General features: G+C 41.1%; 1 protein-coding gene and 1 long non-coding RNA gene across 5 annotated transcripts in view; one reads left to right on the top strand and one right to left on the bottom strand.

Annotated features, from left to right (window-relative positions):
- The window catches only part of LOC129023867 (uncharacterized), a 59,092-nt gene that overhangs the window by 34,886 nt on the left and 2,469 nt on the right, over positions 1–21,737 (top strand). For 2 of the 3 annotated variants that reach the window (XR_010125428.1, XR_010125429.1), the window contains one exon: positions 13,701–20,289. This is a non-coding gene — a long non-coding RNA (uncharacterized LOC129023867). Of the gene's footprint in view, positions 1–13,700; positions 20,290–21,737 lie in introns of those variants that run through there. The other variant, XR_008496961.1, reaches the window with a different exon arrangement.
- Positions 2,000–19,958, bottom strand: TLR8 (toll like receptor 8). 2 transcript variants are annotated; one of them, XM_054470737.2, is made up of 2 exons: positions 19,877–19,958; positions 2,000–7,129 (listed from the first exon to the last, which is right to left on the bottom strand). In XM_054470737.2, the coding sequence occupies exon 2, from the start codon at positions 7,121–7,123 to the stop codon at positions 4,007–4,009; it is 3,117 nt and encodes a 1,038-aa protein (XP_054326712.1). In that variant the 5' UTR covers positions 7,124–7,129; positions 19,877–19,958; the 3' UTR covers positions 2,000–4,006. The 2 variants fall into 2 exon arrangements, with proteins under 2 accessions (XP_054326712.1, XP_054326713.1); XM_054470738.2 differs by lacking the exon at positions 19,877–19,958 and adding an exon at positions 15,767–15,823.

Genomic DNA, 21,737 nt, shown 5'->3' with positions numbered 1-21,737 from the left:
TCCTGGCCATTTCTGAACCCACCTTAAGACTTAGCACATATTAGTTGTTCAAAAAGCCTTTGTCCACTAAGTATACATTTTGGATCAAAGAGGAAGATAGTTGAGGTAACCCAGGCCTGATGATTTTATATTCTTACCTAAATTGGTGATAGGAGAGGCTAGAACCTTGAGAAAGGTAAAAGAGATTTGCAACATTTGAGACCTGTTCTTTCTCAACAGAAGGTGCCTGAGGATCTAATTTTAACTGAATCACAGGTCCAGTTGTTCACCCCTCGCAGAGTCCAATTAACAGGGGTGAGATGTGGTATAAAGAAAGTGACTTTTTAAACAAAATTTTATTTTTAGTTTTTGTGGATACATAGTAGGTGTATATGTTTAGGGAGTACACGAGATGTTTTGATACATGCAATGGGTAATCACATCATGGAGAATGGGATATCCATCCCCTCAAGCATTTATCCTTTGAGTTACAAACAGTCCAATTACACTATTTTAGTTATTTTTAAAAAGTACAGTTAAATTATTATTGACTATAGTCACTCTGTTGCGCTATCAAATAGTAGATCTAATTCATTCTTTCTATTTTTTTGTACCCATTAACCGTGCCCACCTCCCCTAGCTTCCACATCCCCTCCCAGCCTCTGGTAACCATCCTTCTACTCTCTATGTCCATGAGTTGAATTGTTTTGATTTTTAGATCCCACAAGTAAGTGAGAACATTTGATATTTGTCTTTCTGTGCCTGGCTTATTTCACTTAACATAATGACCTCCGGTTCCATCCATGTTGTTGCAAATGACAGGATCTCATTCTTTTTATGGCTGACTAGTACTCCATTTTGTATGTGTACCACATTTTCTTTATCCATTCATCTGTTGATAGACATTTAGGTTGCTGCAAATCTCAGCTATTGTAAACAGTGCTGCCCCAAACATGGGAGTGCAGATATCTCTTCAATATAATTACTTCCTTTCTTTTGGGTATATACCCAGCAGTGGGATTGCTGGGTCATACGGTAATTCAATTTTTAGTTTTTTGAGGAACCTCCAAACTGTTCTCCATCGTGGTTTACTAATTTATATTCCCACCAACAGTTTATGGAGATTCTCAATAAAATGACTTTTATTCCAAAAATTAGCTTAGGGGGAAGAAGTATAGGCTCCTGACTTTAAGGGTACCACTTTGCTTTTGGGGCAGAAAGCAGGGGCTTTTAAAGGAGGAGTTGGCATGAATGGCATGCAGGCAAGGGAGTGAGCAGGTGAGGTCTATGCAACTTGCTTTTGTGTCTTATGTACCAGGTGGTTGAGCTGGTGCCATTGCAGGCAGAACTAGGTTGTAAAGTGACCATTGTCTCAAGATATCCTCCAGGTGGGAGAGAGTTTTGCTGTGGGCATGCTTTAGGTTGTAAATTGACTGCTGTCTCTTGAGGCAGTCCCCTAGTGGGAGAGATTTCTGGCTCTGGAGCTTTTAAGTAAGCATATACATAAGCTTGCCCTATAGGGAGTGTCTGGTGAAGGGAAGACAAAGGTTACAATTGCATTTTTAAAGATCTAACTAGGGAGTGGGGAAAAGGGGAAAAGGAGGAAAGAGAAAAGAAGAAAAAAAAATTAAAAATAACTCATTTTCTTTCTCTTAGAAAAATGGGGGTACTCAGTTATATAATGATAGCTAAAGTGTTAGCGACTTAATTATCGGCTCCATTAGTACATAGAAATGAAGAATGTATGGATAGTTTCAAGAACTGTGGCAGTCCCAGGAGGAGCATGGAGGCTTTGGTGGGCGGGCTCTGGAAAGTCCTTCACATACACAGAGACTGACTGCTATGACACAGCTGCTACTTTCCAAAGCCCACTCTTCCCTCCCCTCTTTCACTCCATGGAAACATGCTACCCTGAGGCCTGGTCTTGCGAAAAATGCAGAGGAGAAGACGACCTGTCACCAATGATCCAAGGACTCTGCACAAGTACATTTTGACACAGTGCCAACTGGTGTACATAATAGGTGCTCATTCAATTTTTATTGTTTGAACAGTGTAGAATATCTGAGTATGAATGAACTGCATCAAAAGAATGGAGATTTCCTCTGAGTGAGAGCCTCCACTTGGCAGGAAAATGTCCAGGGAGTGTGAAGGAGAATCTATCAGGGTCTGACTCCCAGGTAGCTGATAAAACTCAAACCTCACGAATTCCTCCTCCATAGAAAGGCTCTACCTTTCCTCTAACTAAGGTGCCCTTTGCTGAGGGCAGTGGGAAGCATGTGGTTCAACTGGTAGTCCTACAATTGAGGTAGATTTTAATGCAAGGATTATAGGTGTGAGATACCACACCCGTCTGATCTTGCTTTTAGATATTTGTCCCTATACCTCAACAAGCACAAGCATAAACATCTTCGTATAAACTCATCATGGTCACAAAACAGGATGCAATGTGACAAAATTAAATTGTCCTTGGCAAACTTGCACTGCTTTCCACTTTGTGCGTATTAAATAACACTATGACACATTATTTTGGTCAGTTTCTTAGAAGCACGTATTAAAAGGTAACTCATGCTGTAAGATTTAACTAAAAAGGAAAGATGGTGTATTGGAGGTTTCTCTTCATTCTGAAGCAGCTTCCTTTTCTTATGCTTGGATAATTTCTAGTTATTCTCAGGTAAATTTCATTAGATATCTCAAGATTCATACTGGATAGAGGATGCTATGGACTGATGCAGAGGAACCAAGGGGACAGTAGAAGTGGAAAGGGTTGCCAAAGCTGTTTCATTTGGAGGAATTGCACAAAGGCTACCGACAGCCAGGCATTCTGACTTTGTCTTCTGAGTAGGGAATCAAGATAGAATTTATCTATTAATAAGTATCTTAAAGTAAAAGCTTCATGAAAACTGCTTCCCCTTTGATTTCTACCAAATAGTTTTTAAAAAAGAGTTCTCAAAAAATTCAGTGTATATGGCAATTTCTTTTATATTAAAGACCAATTTCTCTAAGATATATTTATCATACACTCCTCTTGTAAAATGAAACATTTTTATTCATTCATTTTAAGATTTACAGCAATGGCAATTAATAATATAGACCAAAAGCTTCAAATTTAGCTGCACGCTTTGAAAAAATGGTTAAGAAGTAAAATATGCTTTAAAAGCTATCCATCTCAGTTCTTAAATGGCATCTAAACCTTAGAAGTCAAATGTTATAGCAAATATTTGTAAAAGCAACTGTAAATAAAACCGAATGCAACCACAGCATAATATAACCATGTAGCCATAGATATATGATAAATATAAACAACAGCTTAATATTAGGACCATTAGTCACAGTGGCAAAAGTTCTTAGATATTGAAAAGAAGGTGTATTAGGTCAACTGCTAAGATGGTCCACAGTGCTCCCTGCCTCCTGATATTCACAATCTATGATCAAGATAGCAGGCCATCCCAGGACAGCAGTCAAGGGAAAATAGTTGATGACCAACTGAGGCAATCAGAGCTCACCATCTTGGTCTTCAGCTGTTTTCCCTAGACTGAGGTGGTCACTCCCATGGAGCTGGTGGGACCTGTGGTTTACTTCTAACAAACAGAATATGGTCAAAGTGATGAGATATCGCTTTTTTGATTCGATTACAAAAGATTGTGACTTCATCTTGCTAGCAGCCTCTCTTTTTTGCTAGCTCTGATGAAGCAAGCTGCCTTGTGGGAGAGGCTCGCATGGCTTACATGAGTATAGCCTTTGGCCAATAGCCCAGGAGGAATTGAATCCAGAAAACAACCACATGAGTGTGACCCCAGAGATGCCTATGTCTCTGGTGAACACCTACATTGCAGCCTCTGAGACACCCTGAGCAGAGGACCCAGTTATGCTGTGCCTGGACTCCTGACCCTCAAAAACTGTGGGCTAGCAAATGTGTTGTTTTAAACCACTAAGTTTTGGGATAATTTGTTACATAGCAACAGATAACTAAGACAGAAATGTCATTCCTTTACATCTTTATTATGGCGCGAAATCATGACAACGTCAGTTAGTATTGCTTAATGGAATCAACATACATATTGTTATACCGTGAATCATTTTCAGTTAAGACCACATTTCTCAGAGTTTGCCAAAACAAGCCTTCTGCCTTCGGGTTGTCAGGCCACTGGAGGATGGAGCTCTTACAGATCCGCTGCCGTAGCCTCAAATACTGAGAATGCTGTAACACTGGCTCCAGCAGGATAAATATTATCACATCCATGTTCTCATCCATTAGCCTCTGCAAAGCCAAGTAAAAAGCTGTTTTAAAGTTCCAGCTTTTTGCGTATTTTTTGGTTAAAACAAATACTGTTTTCTTGCTTTGGTTGATGCTCTGCATGAGGTTGTCGATGATGGCCAATCCCGGGTCCCAATCCCTCTCCTCTAGACAAAGGAGAACGTTTTTGTCTCGGCTCTCTTCAAGGTGGTAGCGCAGCTCATTTATCACCCAGTCAGTAACAGAGGCATCTTTGGTGTCATAAGAAATGTAAGCATCATAGAAAGTTTGGGATGTGGAAAGAGACCTGTAGCCTTTTACCTTAGCTAAACACACATTATATATAAACCAAACATCCCAGTAAAACAAATGGTGAGCCAGGGCAGCCAACATAACCATGGTGGTGATAAAGAACGTGAAGAAAAATAATATCACTGCAGTGACATCTGAAACACAAGTTGTTAGCTCCAGACTCACAATACTCTTCCCTCTTTGATCCCCAGGACTGGCACAAATGACATCTACCAGTCTGGGAATTTTGACGTTCAGATGTTCATCCATCCATCTTCGGAAATCTCCAATGTCACAGGTGCATTCAAAGGGGTTTCCGTGTAGTTCCAACTTAGATAATTTGGTGGTGGTCTTAGTTTCAAGTGCGGATTTGTTGATTGTTTTTAGCAGATTGGAACTTAAATCGAGGTGCTCCAGACTACTGATTTCAGAAAGAAAGCCAGGGGGTAGGTGGGAAATCCTGTTATGACTCAGCAGCAGTGTCCGAAGGGAAGATGTAAAGTCAGATAGGCTATCAGTTAAAAAGAATAGTTTGTTTCCACGTAAGTCAAGCAACTCGAGACGAGGAAACTGCTGGAGTAATGTCCAGTTAAAAAACTTTAACATATTATCATTTATATGTAGTTCCGTGAGACTCGCTGGCAAATTAAGGAATGCTTCATTTGGGATGTGCTTGAGCCTATTAAGGGATAAATCCAGACGTGTCAGATTCGTGAGACCTTTGAAAATGGAGATATACCTGTTGTCATCATCGTTCCACAAAATGTCAAGGCGATTGCCACTGAAAACTAATTCTACCAGGGACTTGCTTTCCAGGTTATACTTATCTGTTAAAGTATAAATGTTGTTGTGGCTCAAGTTTAAAACTTTTAGATTTGTAAAATTTTTAATAAATTCTAGATGATGTGTTACCCCTGCTATTCTGAAATAGTGTGAATTATAGCTGAGATCTAGAACTTCCAAGTCAGACAATTCAGTAAGAGCACTAGCATTATCGAAGTCTAGTCTATTGTTTGTCAAATCCAAATATTTGACATGAGGAATGGCTGAAAATTCAGTTCCACTTAACACTTGAGCATTGCTATTTGCAGACAGATTTAAACAGGCAATGTCAGGAAGATTTTCAAATTGGTTTGGCCCAATGAAGAAAATACTGTTGAGGCTTAAATCTAAGGCTTTTCCATAAGCAGCACATTGTGGCTTTATTAAAGGACGGGTGAAATGATAAAAGTTCGAATGTGGGTCAAACTCAAAATCTGTTGAGCGTCGTTTCAGGATATGACGTTGAAAAGAGGAACTATTTGCAAAACTCTGCCTGGTATCTTTTACCAACGGTGATATTCTGTTTTCTGACAAGTAAATGATTTCCAGATTGGAGAAATTTTGGAAAAGTTTGAAATCGATTTGCTTAATAAAATTAATACCCAAGTTGATAGTCGATAAGTTTGGAAGCTGCATCAGGGGCTGGAAGTCTTCTTTTCTGAGTTCCTGGAACACATAACCTCTTAAATGCAATGCCCGTAGAGACAAAAGTTTAGAGAAGTTTTTGGAAATATTAATATGCTGTGGATAACTCCCCTTTATATAATTAAAAGACAAGTCAAGTATTTCTAAGCGGGGCAGCATCGTTAAAAATGCCCCAGAGGCTATTTCTCCCACTAAATAGTTGAATTCAAGATCCAGCACCTTCAGATGAGGCATATTTTTAAACCAGGCAGCATTAATCTTCCTGAGGGAAGTGCTAGAGAGGTTTAGGTATCGAAGTTGGGTCAAGTTTTGAAAAGCAAAACGATCTATATTAATTGAAGCACCACCATCACAAGGCACGCATGGAAATGGGGCATTGAAGCACCTCGGACAGTTCCCGCTTAAATCTAGTAATGTTAAATTTATCAATCCCTTGAAATCTTCTTCACTAATGTATTTGATCTGCGTGTTGCTCAGATAAAGTTTGCGTAGGGAGCTTGGCAGTTTGGGTGGCACATGTGAAAGAGAATTGAAAGATAGTGATAGCAACTCCAAATTTGTCAGCGTTTCAAATACTCCATCTTCTATGTTAGTTTTCTCACAAACTTTGTTAAAATAGCAGTTCCAGGCCAAATAGAGATTTTTCAAGTTTATAAGTCTTGAAATGCCCTCTTTAGTTATGTTGTATATATTGTTTTGAATTAGACTAAGTTCTGTCAAAGACTCTGGCAAACCAGAGGGTATTTGGGGTAACTGGTTATCTTCAAGCAGTAACTCCCTTAGGTTTTTTAGGTTGAGGAATGCCCCGTCTGTGATATTCAAGCCATTTGATTGTATACCAGGATTTCCGTTCTGGTGCTGTACATTGGGGTTGTGGTTTAGATTTATTTTAGTGAGATTTTGCAGCCCTTGAAATGATTCATTCGTTACGTGTGTGATGAAATTATCAGACAGGTCTAGTTCTGTCACGTATTTGCCCACCGTTTGGGGAACTTCCTGTAGTCGACGATTGCTGCACTCTGCAATAACTGAGTCATTTTGCTTTTTCTCATCACAAGGATAGCTTCTAGAAAAATTTTCTCCAGCGCATAACTCACAGGAACCAGATATTAGCAGGAAAAGGCAGGTCAGCATTGACGACTGAAGGAACATGTTTTCCTAAGGAAAATCAAAAGTGGAAGCACAGTATTAGAGTAGCAGTATTTGCCAGGTGTTTTGTAAATAAATTAGCAGTGCTGCATCATACTTGTATGAATTTTGATGTGTGCATTCACTTAACAATTAAATAAATTGCATCAGATTAGGTCCAGAATGATTTTACTTTTTTACTATGTTCAGCTTCATGGTGCTAAAAGAAGTTGAAGATGGGCTGGGTGTGGTGGCTCACACCTGTAATCCCAACATTTTGGGAGGCGGAGGTGGAAAGATGGTTTGAGCCCAGGAGTTTGAGACCAGACTGGGCAGCATAGGGAGACCCTGACTCTACAAAAAATTAAAAAATTAGCCGGGCATAGTGGTGCATGCCTGTAGTCCTACTACTCAGGAGGCTGAAGTGCGAGGATGGCTTGAGCCCCTGAGGTCAAGGCTGCAGTGAGCCATGATTGTGCCACTGCACTCCATCCTGGATGACAGAGTGACCCTGTCTCAAAAACAACAACAAAAAAGGAAGTTGAAGATGAAGCTATCTGAGATTATGATGATGAGAGGACCTGGGAAGCTTCTGCAGAGGCCATTAATCAAGATACTCCGCCACCATAATGAGTCTAACCTGGACCACAGCTATGGTTTATAGTAAGTCTATAGCTTTGCAAGCTATATATTTATAGCACCAACCTACTGACATGACACTTGATGAAACTTTGGCCAGCCCCCAAGGAGAGTTCAGATGCAACTTCTAATATGGTATCATCCTAGATCTTCTAGGCAGTCATCTTTACCTTATTTATACAGCTATTTCTCTTTTACTGGTATTTCCCACAATTGTTCTGTACTTCTATGGTAACATATATTATGTTTTCTTCTTGCATGACTGGAAAGTGTGCACCTTATATTGATAATAATAACAAACAAAATGTCAGGTATTGTGCTAAGTGCTTCATAAACATTTCATCACCCACATTAATGCTCACAAGAACATGATGCAGTAGGTCCTCTTATTATTTATATTTTGCAGATGAGAAAACAAACTCAGAGACTTAAGTACCTTCTTGAAGGATGGTATGTTGTAGCACTGAGACTTGAGCCAATCTGATTCCAAAATCATATTTTTAACAACTAAGCCATCATGCTACACAATCTCCTTTTGAAATCCTTGTGCCTGAACAGTGCCTCAAATGTAAACAGCACTCAAAAAATTGTTCGTGGAATAATTACTACTCATATGTTCCCTATCACACAAACATTAGCATTAATAGCTATTTGCTTGCTAATTTTGAAACTTCTCTAGGGAAGACACATGGTGCTTTATATTTTTATGCACCCTCAGTAACCCAGGAGAGTGTCTCACTTTCTGTAACTGTTTCTTAATAAATAGAGGGCTGAATATATCACTTTCGGTAACCATACAATGCAATAAACAGATTAATGTGATAGGTTTGATCAAGGGTTGTAATTAAGAGAATTCTCAAAAATCTTCTTTCACTGAACACAGAAACCAGCCTAGATTTTTCACTAAAGCCCAACTCATGTCTTTATTATGGGTTAAACCAGATAAGTGCCTTTTAAAAAATTCTAAAATTTAGGGCCAGTGAACTAACACCTTTATATGTCACACCCTCACTATGTTATAAAAGATTTTTATGTGGACATTGATTATTCTGAGGCTCAAATTATTGCCCATTCGTAACAGCCAAGGAAAAGCCAGCTCCTTTTGAGATGGAAATTAAAGTGGAGCAGAACTCCCAGACATGTTCAGTTGCTAGTAGTTATTTTCAAATGCAGCACTATCGTGATGTTGCTGCTTGATGTTTAACTTGCACTAAAACAAGGCTCTATTATACCTGGTGTGGTAGGCAGAATTTTAAGATGACCCCCATGAATTTTGTCCCGGGTATTACTGCTGTGATGACATTATATTACATGGCATATGGGAATTTATCTGGATGGGCTTAATCTAATCATATGAGCATTTGAAGGTGGAACATTTTTTCTGGTTATCGGCAGAAGGAAAAGTCAGAGGGGTAGGATGCATGAGAAGAATTGGATGCACTATTTCTGGCTTGAGGAGGTAAGGCCCCCACAACAAGGAATGCAAGCAGCCTGTGGAAGCTGAGAGTGGCTCTCTGCAGGCAGCTAGCAAGGAAATGAGGTTTTCGGGGTGGTGGTGGGGTGGTGAGTTGAACAACAACTGCACGGAACTGAAATCACCTGACAATCTGGATGAACCTGGAAACAAATTTTTACTCAGAGCCTCCAGATGAGAGCCCAGCTTGGCTTTATGAGACTTGGAGTGGAGAACTCAGGCAAACCTGCCCAGATTCTAACTTACAGAAATTAAGGCCAATCAATGGGCATTCTTTGAAGCCTCTACATTTGGGAGTGATTTGTTCTGCAGAATAGAAAACTAATATATCTAGACGCTATGAATTCTAAGATGATTTATGGCTTGAAAACATGGAGCTCCTGCAGAGGCAGCCACAGGTCTCCAGGCTTCTGTATTGGGAGACACATCTGTACTGGGACACACAGCACACCAAAGGAAGGGGCAACGGGGCTCAGACATGCAAGGCACTTTGCGGGAGACGCCACAGGCAATGCTATATTTGTTCAGACACCTGAGCAGATCTCAGCCTGTGTGATTTCCAAGTTCCAACATTGCTAGATTTCAAAGTCACTTTCCAGACTCATCCCTGCCTTGATTAGCTAGTGGGTGGCCTGGGAAGTCTGTTTGATTACACTCACAATACATGAATTGGCTCCCAGTCTCATGGGTACAACAGATATGACTTAAACACAACATTACAAGGTTTACACTGTGATAAAAAAGAAGTGCATGACACTGTAAGAGCCTAACAAGAGGGGACTTTGGCCTAGTCATGGCAACTGGGGAAGATTTCCATAAAGAAGTGGAACCTAGGCCGAGGTGGGCCGATCACCTGAGGTCGGGAGTTCGAGACCAGCCTGGCTAACATGGAGAAACACTGTCTCTACTAAAAATACAAAATTAGCTGGGCGTGGTGGCGCATGCCTGTAATCCCAGCTACTCAGGAGGCTGAGGCAGGAGAATCGCTTGAACCCAGGAGGCAGAGGTTGTGGTGAGCCAGGATCACACCATTGCACTCCAGCCTGGGCAACAAGAGTGAAACTCTGTCTCAAAAAGAAAAAAAAAAGAAGTGAAACCTGAACTGCAATCCTAAGGTTGAGTAGGCATGTGTAAGGCACAACCAAGATGTCAAAGGAATTTTTCAGGAAAAGGGAGTAGCATGTGCAAAGGCCCTGTGTCTATTCCCGTGAGTTTCCCAGGCTGTACCTCCAGAGAAGCCCTGGGACAGGAATTCAGAGAGATATGGTGTGGGTCTAAGACAAGGCACATCAGCTTTCATGTTTGCCATGGTAGGACTGCTTGCCGTGGTAGGACTGCTTGCCACAGTAGGGCCCAGAGGACTGGAATGGCACAGAGGAAGTGGCTAATGGAGATGTCATTGAGGTTCTCAGTATCTCCATGTCACTATGTTCAGTGGACATTTTTCAGTCCTCATCTTACTAAGCACATAAGTTGAAGAGACTGAGAGAAAGCCAGGGACTTGAGTAAAGACCAGAGTGGACCAGGCACAGTGGCTCACGCCTGTAATCCCAGCAGTTTGGGAAGCTGAGGCAGGTGGATCACTGGAGCGCAGGAGTTGGACACCAGACTGGGCCATGTGGTGAGATCCCATCTCTACAAAAAATACAAAAACAAATAGCGGGGCATGGTGGTGCATGTTGTGGTCCCAGCTACTTGGGAGGCTGAGACTGGAGAATCGCCTGAGCCTGGGAGTTGGAGGCTGCAGTGAGCCATGATCATGCACTGCACTCTAGCATGGGGGACAGAGACCATCCGTCTCAAAAAAGGAAAAAAAGACCAGAGTAGGTTTAAAAAATATTAATTAAATTGACAACTAAAAAGTATATGCATTTATGATGTACAGCATGATGTTTTGAAATATGTATACATGTAGAATGCCTCAGTCAAGTTAATTCGCATATGCACTACCTCATATACTTATCATTTTTTGGTCGTGAGAACACTTAAAATGGACTCTCTTAGTGATTTTCAAGTGTATAATATGTTGTTATTAACTATAGTCACCATATTGCACAATAGAGCTCTTCAATAGAACTTTTTCCTCCTGCCTAACTGAAATTGTGTGTCCTATGACCAACATCTCCCCAATCTCTTCATCTGAGAAGTGATGCGAGCCTTTGAAGGTTTTTAAGCAGGGTGGCACCATGCTTAGATTGATTCTACAGTGTTCACTGGCAAGAGGGCACAGAACTTCAGTCATGAGATGATGGGAGTTTGAACTAGGGTGGTGGCAATAGAGATAGAAAAGAATGCATTCAAGAGATATTTGGGAGGTACATTTGAGAGACATAGCAATGGATGAATAAAGGGAGGTAGACGTTGTGAGGGAGAAGGATGCAATCAGAGTGACTTCTAGGTTCCTGGTCTGTGCACCTGGAGGGATGGGTGTCATTCACTGAGCAGGAAGATTGTTTGGGGTAGGGCTACTAGTAACTAAATTTGACAGGTTTGCTTTTGAGTTGAGTTTGTGATATTCAAGTAGAGATGTCCAGTAGGCAGCTGAGTATGTGGGTCTGAAGCTTAGCTGAGAGTTCTGACAGAGGAATGAATTTGGGATTCATGACAATTGAAGCCATGGGTATGAATGAGATCACTCAGGGCAGTGTAAGGCATAAAGGATCTTCCACACTTCAGTTTTATGAACAATTTTCTCATCTTTTTCCTAGTAATTTTTTATGATTTCATTTTCTTATCCCACTGGAATTGTTTAGGTATAAAATGTGAGGTGTAGACCCACATTATTTTTTTCTAAATGGAGACCCATTTACCCTAACGTTATTAATTGGATGATCTTTTGCTCACTGATTTTATAGGCTTCCTGTATCTCATACTAACTCTTCTGTTATTTGGATCTATTTCTAGGCTTTCTGCTCTGTTTCATCAATATGTTAGTATTTAATACATACTTGGTATAAATATGTAATAGGTATATGCATTAATGAAAAGACAAATAACCCAATAGAAAAATTGAAAAAATATATTAACAGTTCACATAAAAAGGAAACATAAATTGCTCTTAAAGCATAGGAAAAGATACTCAACCTCACTTAAAAATTACACTGTCATACCATTTTTCACTGATTCTATTAGGCAGTTGAGGATATGGGGAAACAAATACTCTTAAATTTTGCTGGCAGGAATCTAAATTAACACCACCTCTAAGATGGAGGGTAATGTGTAATATCTATCACAATTGGAAACATACTTGGAGTTGGCAATTTCGATTCTAGAAGTAGATCCTAAAGATACACCCTCATATATGCAAACGTCTGTATACAAGGATGTTCATTGCAAGGGCTGTTAGCAATAGCAAAAGACCAGAAATAATCTAAATGCCTATGAGTAGTAGTCTGGGTAAATAAATGATGTTATGTTCACACAGTGAAATACCATGTGGCAATTAAACAGATAAGGCAATTCTATATTCATTCATTCATTAAATATTTATTAGGCAGATATTTTATTTCAGGAACTGTATTTGAGTTGCAGATAAAACAATGAACAAACCAGGCTAAAATACTTGCCCATTTTGAAAGATAGAACGTTTGATGGTGGAAAGTATTGTGGAGAAAAATATAACTGGGAAGGGAAATGGTTATGTAGGATGTCCCTGGGCGGGGACTTATCCGATGCTTTTGTTATGATTAGACCGAGCTGATGGGTCTAGGGGAGGAAGATCATAGAAGTGCAGGGCCATTCTAGCCATATCATATGAAGGGTGCATGCTATCAACATGACTTTCACTATTTATGTGTACCTTGATCATCTGACTGAGGTAGTGTTTGTCAGGTCCTTATTACAATTTTTAACTACAGATTAACACAAATTATTTTTTTAAAAAGGCCCAAGGAGAGTATGTCAGGGCAAGGCCAGATTCCAGACCATTCCCTTTGCATGCTAAACAAAACGTTGTTAGTTGGTAACTCATGTTTAGGTGGACACTTGGGCGGGTCCAGAGGGCCCGATCCATGTTGTGTGGCCTCACTAGCCCGGAGGTAAGGCCTCAGCATCCGATTTCAAATCCAATTCTATTTCATACAAGGCAGAGAACAATTGAGGGGGAAATCCTCTAGGGGCCGCTAGAGACCAAAACTGGAGTCTTTTGAGCTCTGCTCTGTTCTTTCTGGATGAAAATAGCCTCCGGGAGAGTCTAAAGCAGCTTAAAGCAAATTATGAGCCATGAAAATGGCCAGAACATTCCAAAAGACATTTTTTAGTTAAGAGTTTGAGGTTTCTAATGCTGCCCTCCCGAAAAAGTACTGAAGTAAGAAACATGAGTCGACAAATTCCAAGTAACCTGATTTTGAAAAGTACATAAATGGGAAGGGCAAGAAATGGTGAGCAGGTTGCTTGCAGAGAAGTTGGGGAGACTGTCATTGCTCCACCTTCTATATTCCATGCAGGACTGCACAGAGTTTGAATGAATTGCTAATGCTCACTTTGCAGGGTGCTCTGCTCAAGTCCATAGGAGTGCTGTGTGACCATGCCTGGCACGGGGGAACCCCAGCTCCCAGCAGCCACTGATCTCAGAAGACAGAGCAGAGACCAAAGGCCCAGCAAGAGCTGCACCTTCTGAGCCAAGTTCTTCCTTTCAGCCACACCCATGCCTCTGACTACCAAAAGTTGTGGCTCCAAAAGGATATCAAATGGCATCTGGTCCCAGATGAAGTAAGAAGGATACTAACGAGAAGTCACCCTCATTACAGCAGAACCAATCAATAGAAACAATCTAGCCTGGCAGAAGAGAAATATGCATATAAAAGAGAGAAACAGCAACTCTACAATAACTTAGAGAAATGGCAATTCTGCAAATAAAATAGAGGAAAAAATACCACTATGCAAATAGAGAGAGAGAGAGAGAGAGAAAGAAAGAGAGAGAGAGTGAGAGAGCACAACCAACTTCTGTTGGTTGAACCTAACAGTTGGGTGCTCCCATTAAAGCCATAGTAAAAGAATAGAATCCTATAAGATCAAAGGAAGTGTAGGAGGAGACAACAGCTGACAAGAATTTTCTACAAAGTTTAGGAAAATGGAAAGCAGGTGGATGAACAGTAGATGGGGCAGAGCAAAGCAGAGAAGGCTGAAGCCTACAGCCCTGTGCCTTCTGTGCTGAAAGAGAAGTCCACCCTTGATGTCAACAGCTGATGGTATAATAAGGCTCAGGCCAGGCCCCAGGGACCAGTTAAGATAAGGAAGAGATGCTTACTAGAAATAAGATAAGTATTAGATTGGGAGCTGATGAAGTGAAGAACCTGGATTGAGTAGAAGTGGCAGAATAGAGAATCAAAAAATGGGAGTGTTTAGATTGAATTGTGTCCCCTAATAGATAACTTGAAGTTCTAACCCCTGGTACCTGTGAATACAACCTTATTTGAACTTTGCCGATGTCATCAAGTTAAAATGGGATCCTACTGAATTAAGGTAGGCCCTGATCCAATAACTGGTCTTCTTATAAGAAAAGGGGAATTTGGAAATAGACACACAGGAAAGAAGGCCACCCACATGAGGAGAGAGGTGAAGGCTAGAGAGATGCAGCGGCAAGCCAGAGAACATCAAGAATTGCTAGCTACCACCAGAAGCTGGGAGAGGGGCATGAAAAAGATTTTCCCTCTAGCCCCTAAAGAAGGAACCAACCCTGCCAACAACACATTGGTTTCTGACTTGTGGTTTCCAGAACTGTGAGAGAATATATTTCTGCTGTTTTGATCTACCAAGTTTGTGGTACTTTGTTTCAGCAGTCCTGGGAAACGAATCAAGTAAGAGCAGAGAACAGGTAAATGACAGTTGTTCTGTAAAACCCTCTGCTGAGACAAATTCAAGCTGCCAGAAAAAAGGCCTTTGCCTGGCATTGCCCTTGAGCTTGCTGCAATGAACACCCTTATGAGGATGACTGGGTCTTTGTGGTCCAGATCTTTCACTGGTGTTGTCTTAGAGCACCCAGTGAAAAGCAAAACCCACTTCTTTAAAGAAAACGTATGAATCATGAAAAAAAAAAAAAAAAGAAAAAAAAAATCTGCCCAACTTCTCCTCTCCTTGCCAAACACAGTTATTGCTAATGAGGAAGCAATTTCACAACAGTTTTTCTATTTTCCATACATCATTTGTTCTTTGGTTAGGTCCACAGTACATGACCTGCCGATTTTATTCTGCAGATTCTGAAGGAAACAGACAGCACAACAACAACAAACTCTCTCAGTCCTCACCCAAATGTTTCTTCTGAAATTGGATGCTGATGGCCACCAAACACATTTTTAAAAGACCAGCGCAGTTTGAAGAACAGCTCAGAAAGTCTGCCTTCACTGAAAACTCATTCCCTGGGAGTTGCAATGAGCAGACAGGCCACACCCAGAATTCGCCTGAAGGGGAGGGCTGCAGCCAGGGCAGAGACCAGATGTGTGGGCACAAAGGTAGGGACGCTGCCATGTGAGGCTAAAATAAATTCCACGTAGTGTGCAGTGCAGGTGGTCTGGGAGGGGCGTAAAGCTGTCTTCCTGGAATTAACAGCTTTTTACCTTTTTAGTCTCCTTTCCCAGGCTGCAGGAGCTATTTTGCAAAGATGATTCCTTCATTCTCCCTTTCAAAGGCTTCCTTCAGGGTCTCCTGGGATGGGTCTTGCTGATGTTCCCTAACACTGAAGTGTCAAGAGAACCTATTGATTATAACATGTAATTAATCTCCTCAATTGAATTACTTAGCTGCTTCAGCACAATGTTTGGATTCAACCAGAGCTGAATTTTTGCCAGACTGGAAATAGTTCTAATTTTTGATGGATTCTGATTCATTTGCAGTTAACAATGTTGACCACTGATACATGATGAAAGGAAATTAAGAAATGGTTATGCAGGTAGGATTTGTCACTTTAGATGAAATTTACAATTAATAATAGATACTTTATTTTACCCATCCCAAATTCAATGGATTCACTAACAGCTTTGGAAGACAAAAGAAAACATGACCACATTAAGTGCACTTATCAGTAAAGAGATGGGTCCTGACTTAACATACACAAAAATATGAAAAAATGTGTTATTGGATGCTGAGAAATAGGGTAGGGAGCATTTGTTTAATCCTCAAAACAAAACAAAACAAAAAAACAAAATCAATGAAGTCCATGAGGCCCCTGCTTTACAGACATGGGACCTGAGGCTCAGAGAGATGAATGTTTTCAAGGTCACTCAGATGGTAGGTGGTAGAGTTGAAAGTGACCCTATATTTACCTGAGTAGTTAATGAATTAGGAGGGCTGAAGCCAAGGGGCTAGTTGGCCATGATCTGGTTTCAATGATCAGCAGAGACCTGATAGCCCTATGTGGAACCTCCAAGACTCAAATGCTGGTGGCGGATTTTCCGCGTTCCCTTTCTGCACTGAGCAGGCTACCACAGAGAACTTCCAGATTATTTGTCATTCCTTAGAACCACAGGAAATCTGCTGATTTTAGACATACAAAAAGCTGCTAGCTGGTGTGTAACTTTCTGCAAAATCAACACAGCAGATGGCATTAGCCATCTGCTAATGCCAATCCAGAACCACAGGTTATGCATTTAAATTACTGTGTCTTATAGCAGGGGTGTCCAATCTTTCGGCTTCTCTGGGCCACACTGGAAGAAGAAGAATTGTCTTGGGCCACACATAAAATACACTAACACTAACAATAGCTGATGGGCTAAAAAACAAACGCATAATATTTTCAGAAAGTTTATGAATTTGTCTTGGGCTGCATTCAAAGCTGTCCTCGGCCATATGCAGCCCGCAGGCCGAGGGTTGGACAGGCTTGTCCTATGGTCTTGAGTAGTCATAAACTGGGGCTACTAATTTAAAAATAACAAATCCGTCAACCCCATTTAATAACCCAGTTGAACTCAGAGATGTTGCATTGGAATGACGTTCCCCTCAATGGATCCTGGAGGCGACACTATGATGTACTTACAAATAATGTCCAACTGCGTTTCAAAGACTAACCGTGGGTAACGACATACTTCCCTGTGAAACACACCCTAATATTCTGTGAGTCTGGGGTCTTCCATAAGACTGCTGTCTCTTTCATAAACTCTGAGGTTCTTAGGTTATTATAATGAAAGGATGAGAAGCAGTGATTGAAAGAGGAGAATGAACTCCATCAACTGCCCTCACTCTTATCTGCAGTCTCAGCTTTTCAGAGAAAGCATACTTAGAACTTCTATTTTGCTTTCTAAAATCAAACCAAGGTGGCTAGTAAATACATTTCAGCTCTTCCTGGAGCATTTCTAGCCACCTAAAAAAAACGGACTGTGCTTTTTAACGAAAGGACCAAAAAACTGTTGATGTTCTAAGTCACTGATTCTTAACTTTGGCTGCACCGTAGAGATACTTAGGAACTCTAAAAGCTACAAATGCCAAGCCCCATATCCAGAGGTTTTGGTTTCATTGATCTGGGGTTCAGTCTGGGCAGCAGGAGTTTTGAAAGCTCCCCCTCTGATTTGAGTCCATTGCCAAGGCTAACAACTCTGCCTTTAGGCAGGAGGTCAGCCAGGTCCTTGACCTCCATTGGCCACCAGTGGGAGCAAAGTGGCCATTTTTTGCAAGTTTAATTTGATTTTATTATTACTCTATTTACCAGTCTTCTTGTTGTTGTTGTTGTTGTTTTGAAACAGAGTCTCACTCTGGTGCCCAGGCTGGAGTACAATGGTGTGATCTTTGCTCACTGCAACCTCCACCTCCTGGGTTCAAGCGATTCTCCTGCCTCAGCCTCCTGAGTAGCTGGGACTACAGGTGTGCACCACCACACCTGGCTAATTTTTGTATTTTTAGTAGAGACGAGGTTTTGCTGTGTTGACCGGGCTGGTCTCTACCTACTGACCTCAAGTGATCTGCCCACCTCGGCTTCCCAAAGTGCTGGGATTATAGGCATGAGCTACCGAGCCCCGACTATTTACTGCATTCTTATAGTAAAATTATACTGGCTATCACAGCAGCTTACGAATATCAAGTAGAAATTGGATAATTTCAACTGCAATCCCATATGTGTCATTGGCCCAGTTGACCGAATTCCATATGGGCCACCTACAGTCATTTTGTAAAGCATCGTAAAATTTTAGTGCAGAATTAATTTACCTTCAAGATCCATAATGAACATTAGGTGGGTATAAAAATTAACTTCAGTCCGGGCGCGGTGGCTCATGCCTGTAATCCCAGCACTTTGGGAGGCCAAGACAGGCAGATCACCTGAGGTCAGGAGTTCGAGACCAGCCTGGCCAACATGGAGAAACCCCGTCTGTACTAAAAATACAAAAATTAGCCAGGCATGGTGACACACACCTGTAGTCCCAGCTACTTGAGAGGTCGAGGCAGGAGAATCACTTGAACCCGGGAGGTGAAGGTTGCAGTGAGCTGAGATCGCACTACTGCACTCCAACCTGGTTGACAGAGTGAGACTCCATCTCAAAAAAACAAACAAAACACAAAACAAAACAAAACCCATTAACTTCAGAAGACTTAAGTGTACTTTAAATTCTTGTCAAAATTAACTCCAAGGACTTTGGGGAAAAATATATAGTACATTTTGGATGAGACTCTCTTGAAATCAGACTTTTCAATTGCTCTTAAACCTCACTGAATTTTCTAGAAAATGTATCATTTAAAAAGAAGTGTAAAGTTCGTTTTTAGTCTGACAGTTCTTGACAATAACAAAAACGGACCACCTGCTATGTCTAGACAGTGTAAAATAATAATTACAGAAATTGTAGCATGTTATTAGGTTGGTGGAAAAGTAATCACAGTTTTTTGTACCAACCGAATTATTTAAAACTCTGACCAAGAAAAGTAGCAATTAATGTTGAACTTTAAGCCTGCAACAGTAGGTTAAGCTCAGGCTTCACTAGGCTCTAGCAATTGACCTATGTATGTGAAGGAAGAGAGTTTGTCCTTTTCTACAGAAATAGCAAAGGAAAAATATTTCCCTCACCTTCTCTTCCAACCCTGTTGTTCTGGAAGAGGATATTGTCTCTGGTAGGGCCAGTAAGTAATAATTCCAGTTCAATTTCTAACTTGAAATTTTCTTATTTTCCTGTTCAAGTTAGTAAGATCATCACTGCATTTGATTTTCAAAATTTACTCTCTAATTCCTTTATACTAACGTGTGCACAAATTAAAGATCATAGCAAGCTGCTTTACCTGCATTTACAGTTGTTTCAATCTTTTTTTTTTTTTTTTTTTTTTTGAGGCAGAGTCTCGCTCTTTCACCCAGGCTGGAGTGCAGTGGCGCGATCTCGGCTCACTGCAGGCTCCGCCCCCTGGGGTTCACGCCATTCTCCTGCCTCAGCCTCCCGCGTAGCTGGGTCTACAGGCACCCGCCACCTCGCCCGGCTAATTTTTTGTATTTTTAGTAGAGACGGGGTTTCACCGCGTTAGCCAGGATGGTCTCCATCTCCTGACCTGGTGATCCGCCAGCCTCGGCCTCCCAAAGTGCTGGGATTACAGGCGTGAGCCACCGCGCCCGGCCACAGTTGTTTCAATCTTTAATTTTTATCCTTATTTGCCCATTTATTACTTTATAGGCTCACACCATTTGCCGCCAACCCAGTTTTCTGGGTCAGAAACCCCATATTCTGTTGGCAAGCTTTGCTAAAGAAATAGAAGTGGCTTACCACGTTTCTGTTGTTCTAATTTTTCATTCCGTAACTTGCAGCAGTGCAGAATGGTAACCTCTATGCAGGAGGTGGCCGAGAAACTAGCTAACTTCCTGAAATGGATCTATTTACCATCAGCAGAACCTAGCGTGTGTTTTGCAGAAGTTTACATGAAAAGAAGGGAACTTGTGATTTCTTAGCTCTTGCCAAATCATTAATTGACTGTGCTTTAAAACTTTGAAACTGAAGTTGTGGGAAGAAGTCATTTATAAAATGATTTAAATACAACCCAAATCAGACACATACGACGTATTTTTGTTAGTTTTTGTGTATTTGTGTGTACAGGGGAGAAAAAGGGAACATTATTCCATTCACTAAGAAGACTTCAGTGTATTCTTTTTTAAAAAGTTACCATAAATTTGTACTGAACTTAGGATTTCTCAAATTCGTCTTCCTTGTGTAATTCACAGATGTAGGCAAATAACATGAACATTGCTTCATCTTTGTTCCACAAGTTTCTGAGATAGCACCGGTAGGTATGGGTCTCCCTCCCACTGGGCTGTGGCCGCAAAGCGAGCATCTTTCTCCTGGGTGCCCCGTGCCTCCCCCAGCAGGGAGCTGGGTGTAAGCATTGAGCTGAGTATAAGCTCAATGAGTGTTCACTGTATGAACGAGTGAGTCAATGGCTGAGCATTCGTGAGGCTGGAAAATTTAATCTTCCCGATTTAGTCTGATAAATGGATTCAATGTTATGCTTGCAGAGCAAGGGCCTCAAAAGGTGTAACCAAGAGCAGAGGTCAGCAAACTGCAGCCTTTGAACCAAATCCGGCCCAGAAGTGAAAACATTTTTGGATGAACATTGGCAATGGATTTGATGATAAAGAACACTAACTTTAAATTCCAACTAAGCAGAATGTTATCACCTCCAAAAATGATTCCATTCTTCTCATTATTAAACCTATATTACAAAAAACTGCCTTCCATTATTATTATTACATTTTGAGTTTCATCAATTAAATAATTGTGGAAATTTTTATTTTACTATATAAGTACCTACATAATATGCCAAATTTGCTTCTTGGCCTGTAAAACCTAAGATATTTGCCATCTGGCCCTTTACAGAAAAAGTTTGCTGACCCCTGGCCACAAGAATAAAGTTTAGAATGGGATGTGATATGTTTCATCTTGCCTTACACCCCAGGAGTGGGAGAAAACCAAACTGGCAGCAGGGTGGGCAGAGATGACATCCATATATAAATGGACTGTGGAACACCTTGTTATGAAGGAAGGCCTGTCAGCAGTCAAAGAATGGTTTGGGTGGGTATGCCTAGATGGACCTCTAAAGATCACACCCTAAGGGAATTCAAGACCTGGTGCACAGTTTGAGAAGTGATTCCTATGACATCAGAGAGTGCAGCCTGGGCCTTCATGGGCAAACCAAAGACGTTTGTGATTGTAAACCCAAAGGCCTCAGCTGGCCGCATCCAAGTCTCTTGGTTTCCCTCCAAACATTTGCTTGGAAATAAAGTAAAGAAAGTGAGTAAGAATGGATGGAGTGCAGTGGCTCACACCTGTAATTCCAGCACTTTGTAGAGGCCAAGGCAGGAGGATCACTTGTGCTCAGGGGTTTGAGACCAACCCGGGCAACATGGCAAAACCTTGTCTCTAAAAAAAATACAAAAATTAGCCAGGCATGGTATGTGCACCTGTAGTCCCAGTTACTCAGGTGGCTGAGGTGGGAAGATCGCTTGAGCCCGGGAGGTGGAGATTGCAGTGAGCCATGATAGTGCCACTGCACTCTAGCCTGGGTGACAGAATGAGACTTTGTCTAAAACAAAACAAAACAAACAAAACAATGAAGTAAAAATGACTTCCAGTG

This window comes from Pongo pygmaeus, chromosome X (genome assembly GCF_028885625.2).
Source record: "Pongo pygmaeus isolate AG05252 chromosome X, NHGRI_mPonPyg2-v2.0_pri, whole genome shotgun sequence".
Taxonomy (NCBI): Eukaryota; Metazoa; Chordata; class Mammalia; order Primates; family Hominidae; genus Pongo; species Pongo pygmaeus.
This window is presented reverse-complemented; position numbering and strand designations above follow the sequence as displayed.

Excerpts from the sequence above, each read along its gene's own strand:
- TLR8 (XM_054470738.2), bottom strand. The coding sequence starts at position 15,823 with ATGAAGGAATCATCTTTGCAAAATAGCTCCTGCAGCCTGGGAAAGGAG. Across the intron at positions 7,130-15,766 it reads TGGGAAAGGAGACTAAAAAG|GAAAACATGTTCCTTCAGTC; the intron begins GTAAAAAGCTGT and ends GATTTTCCTTAG.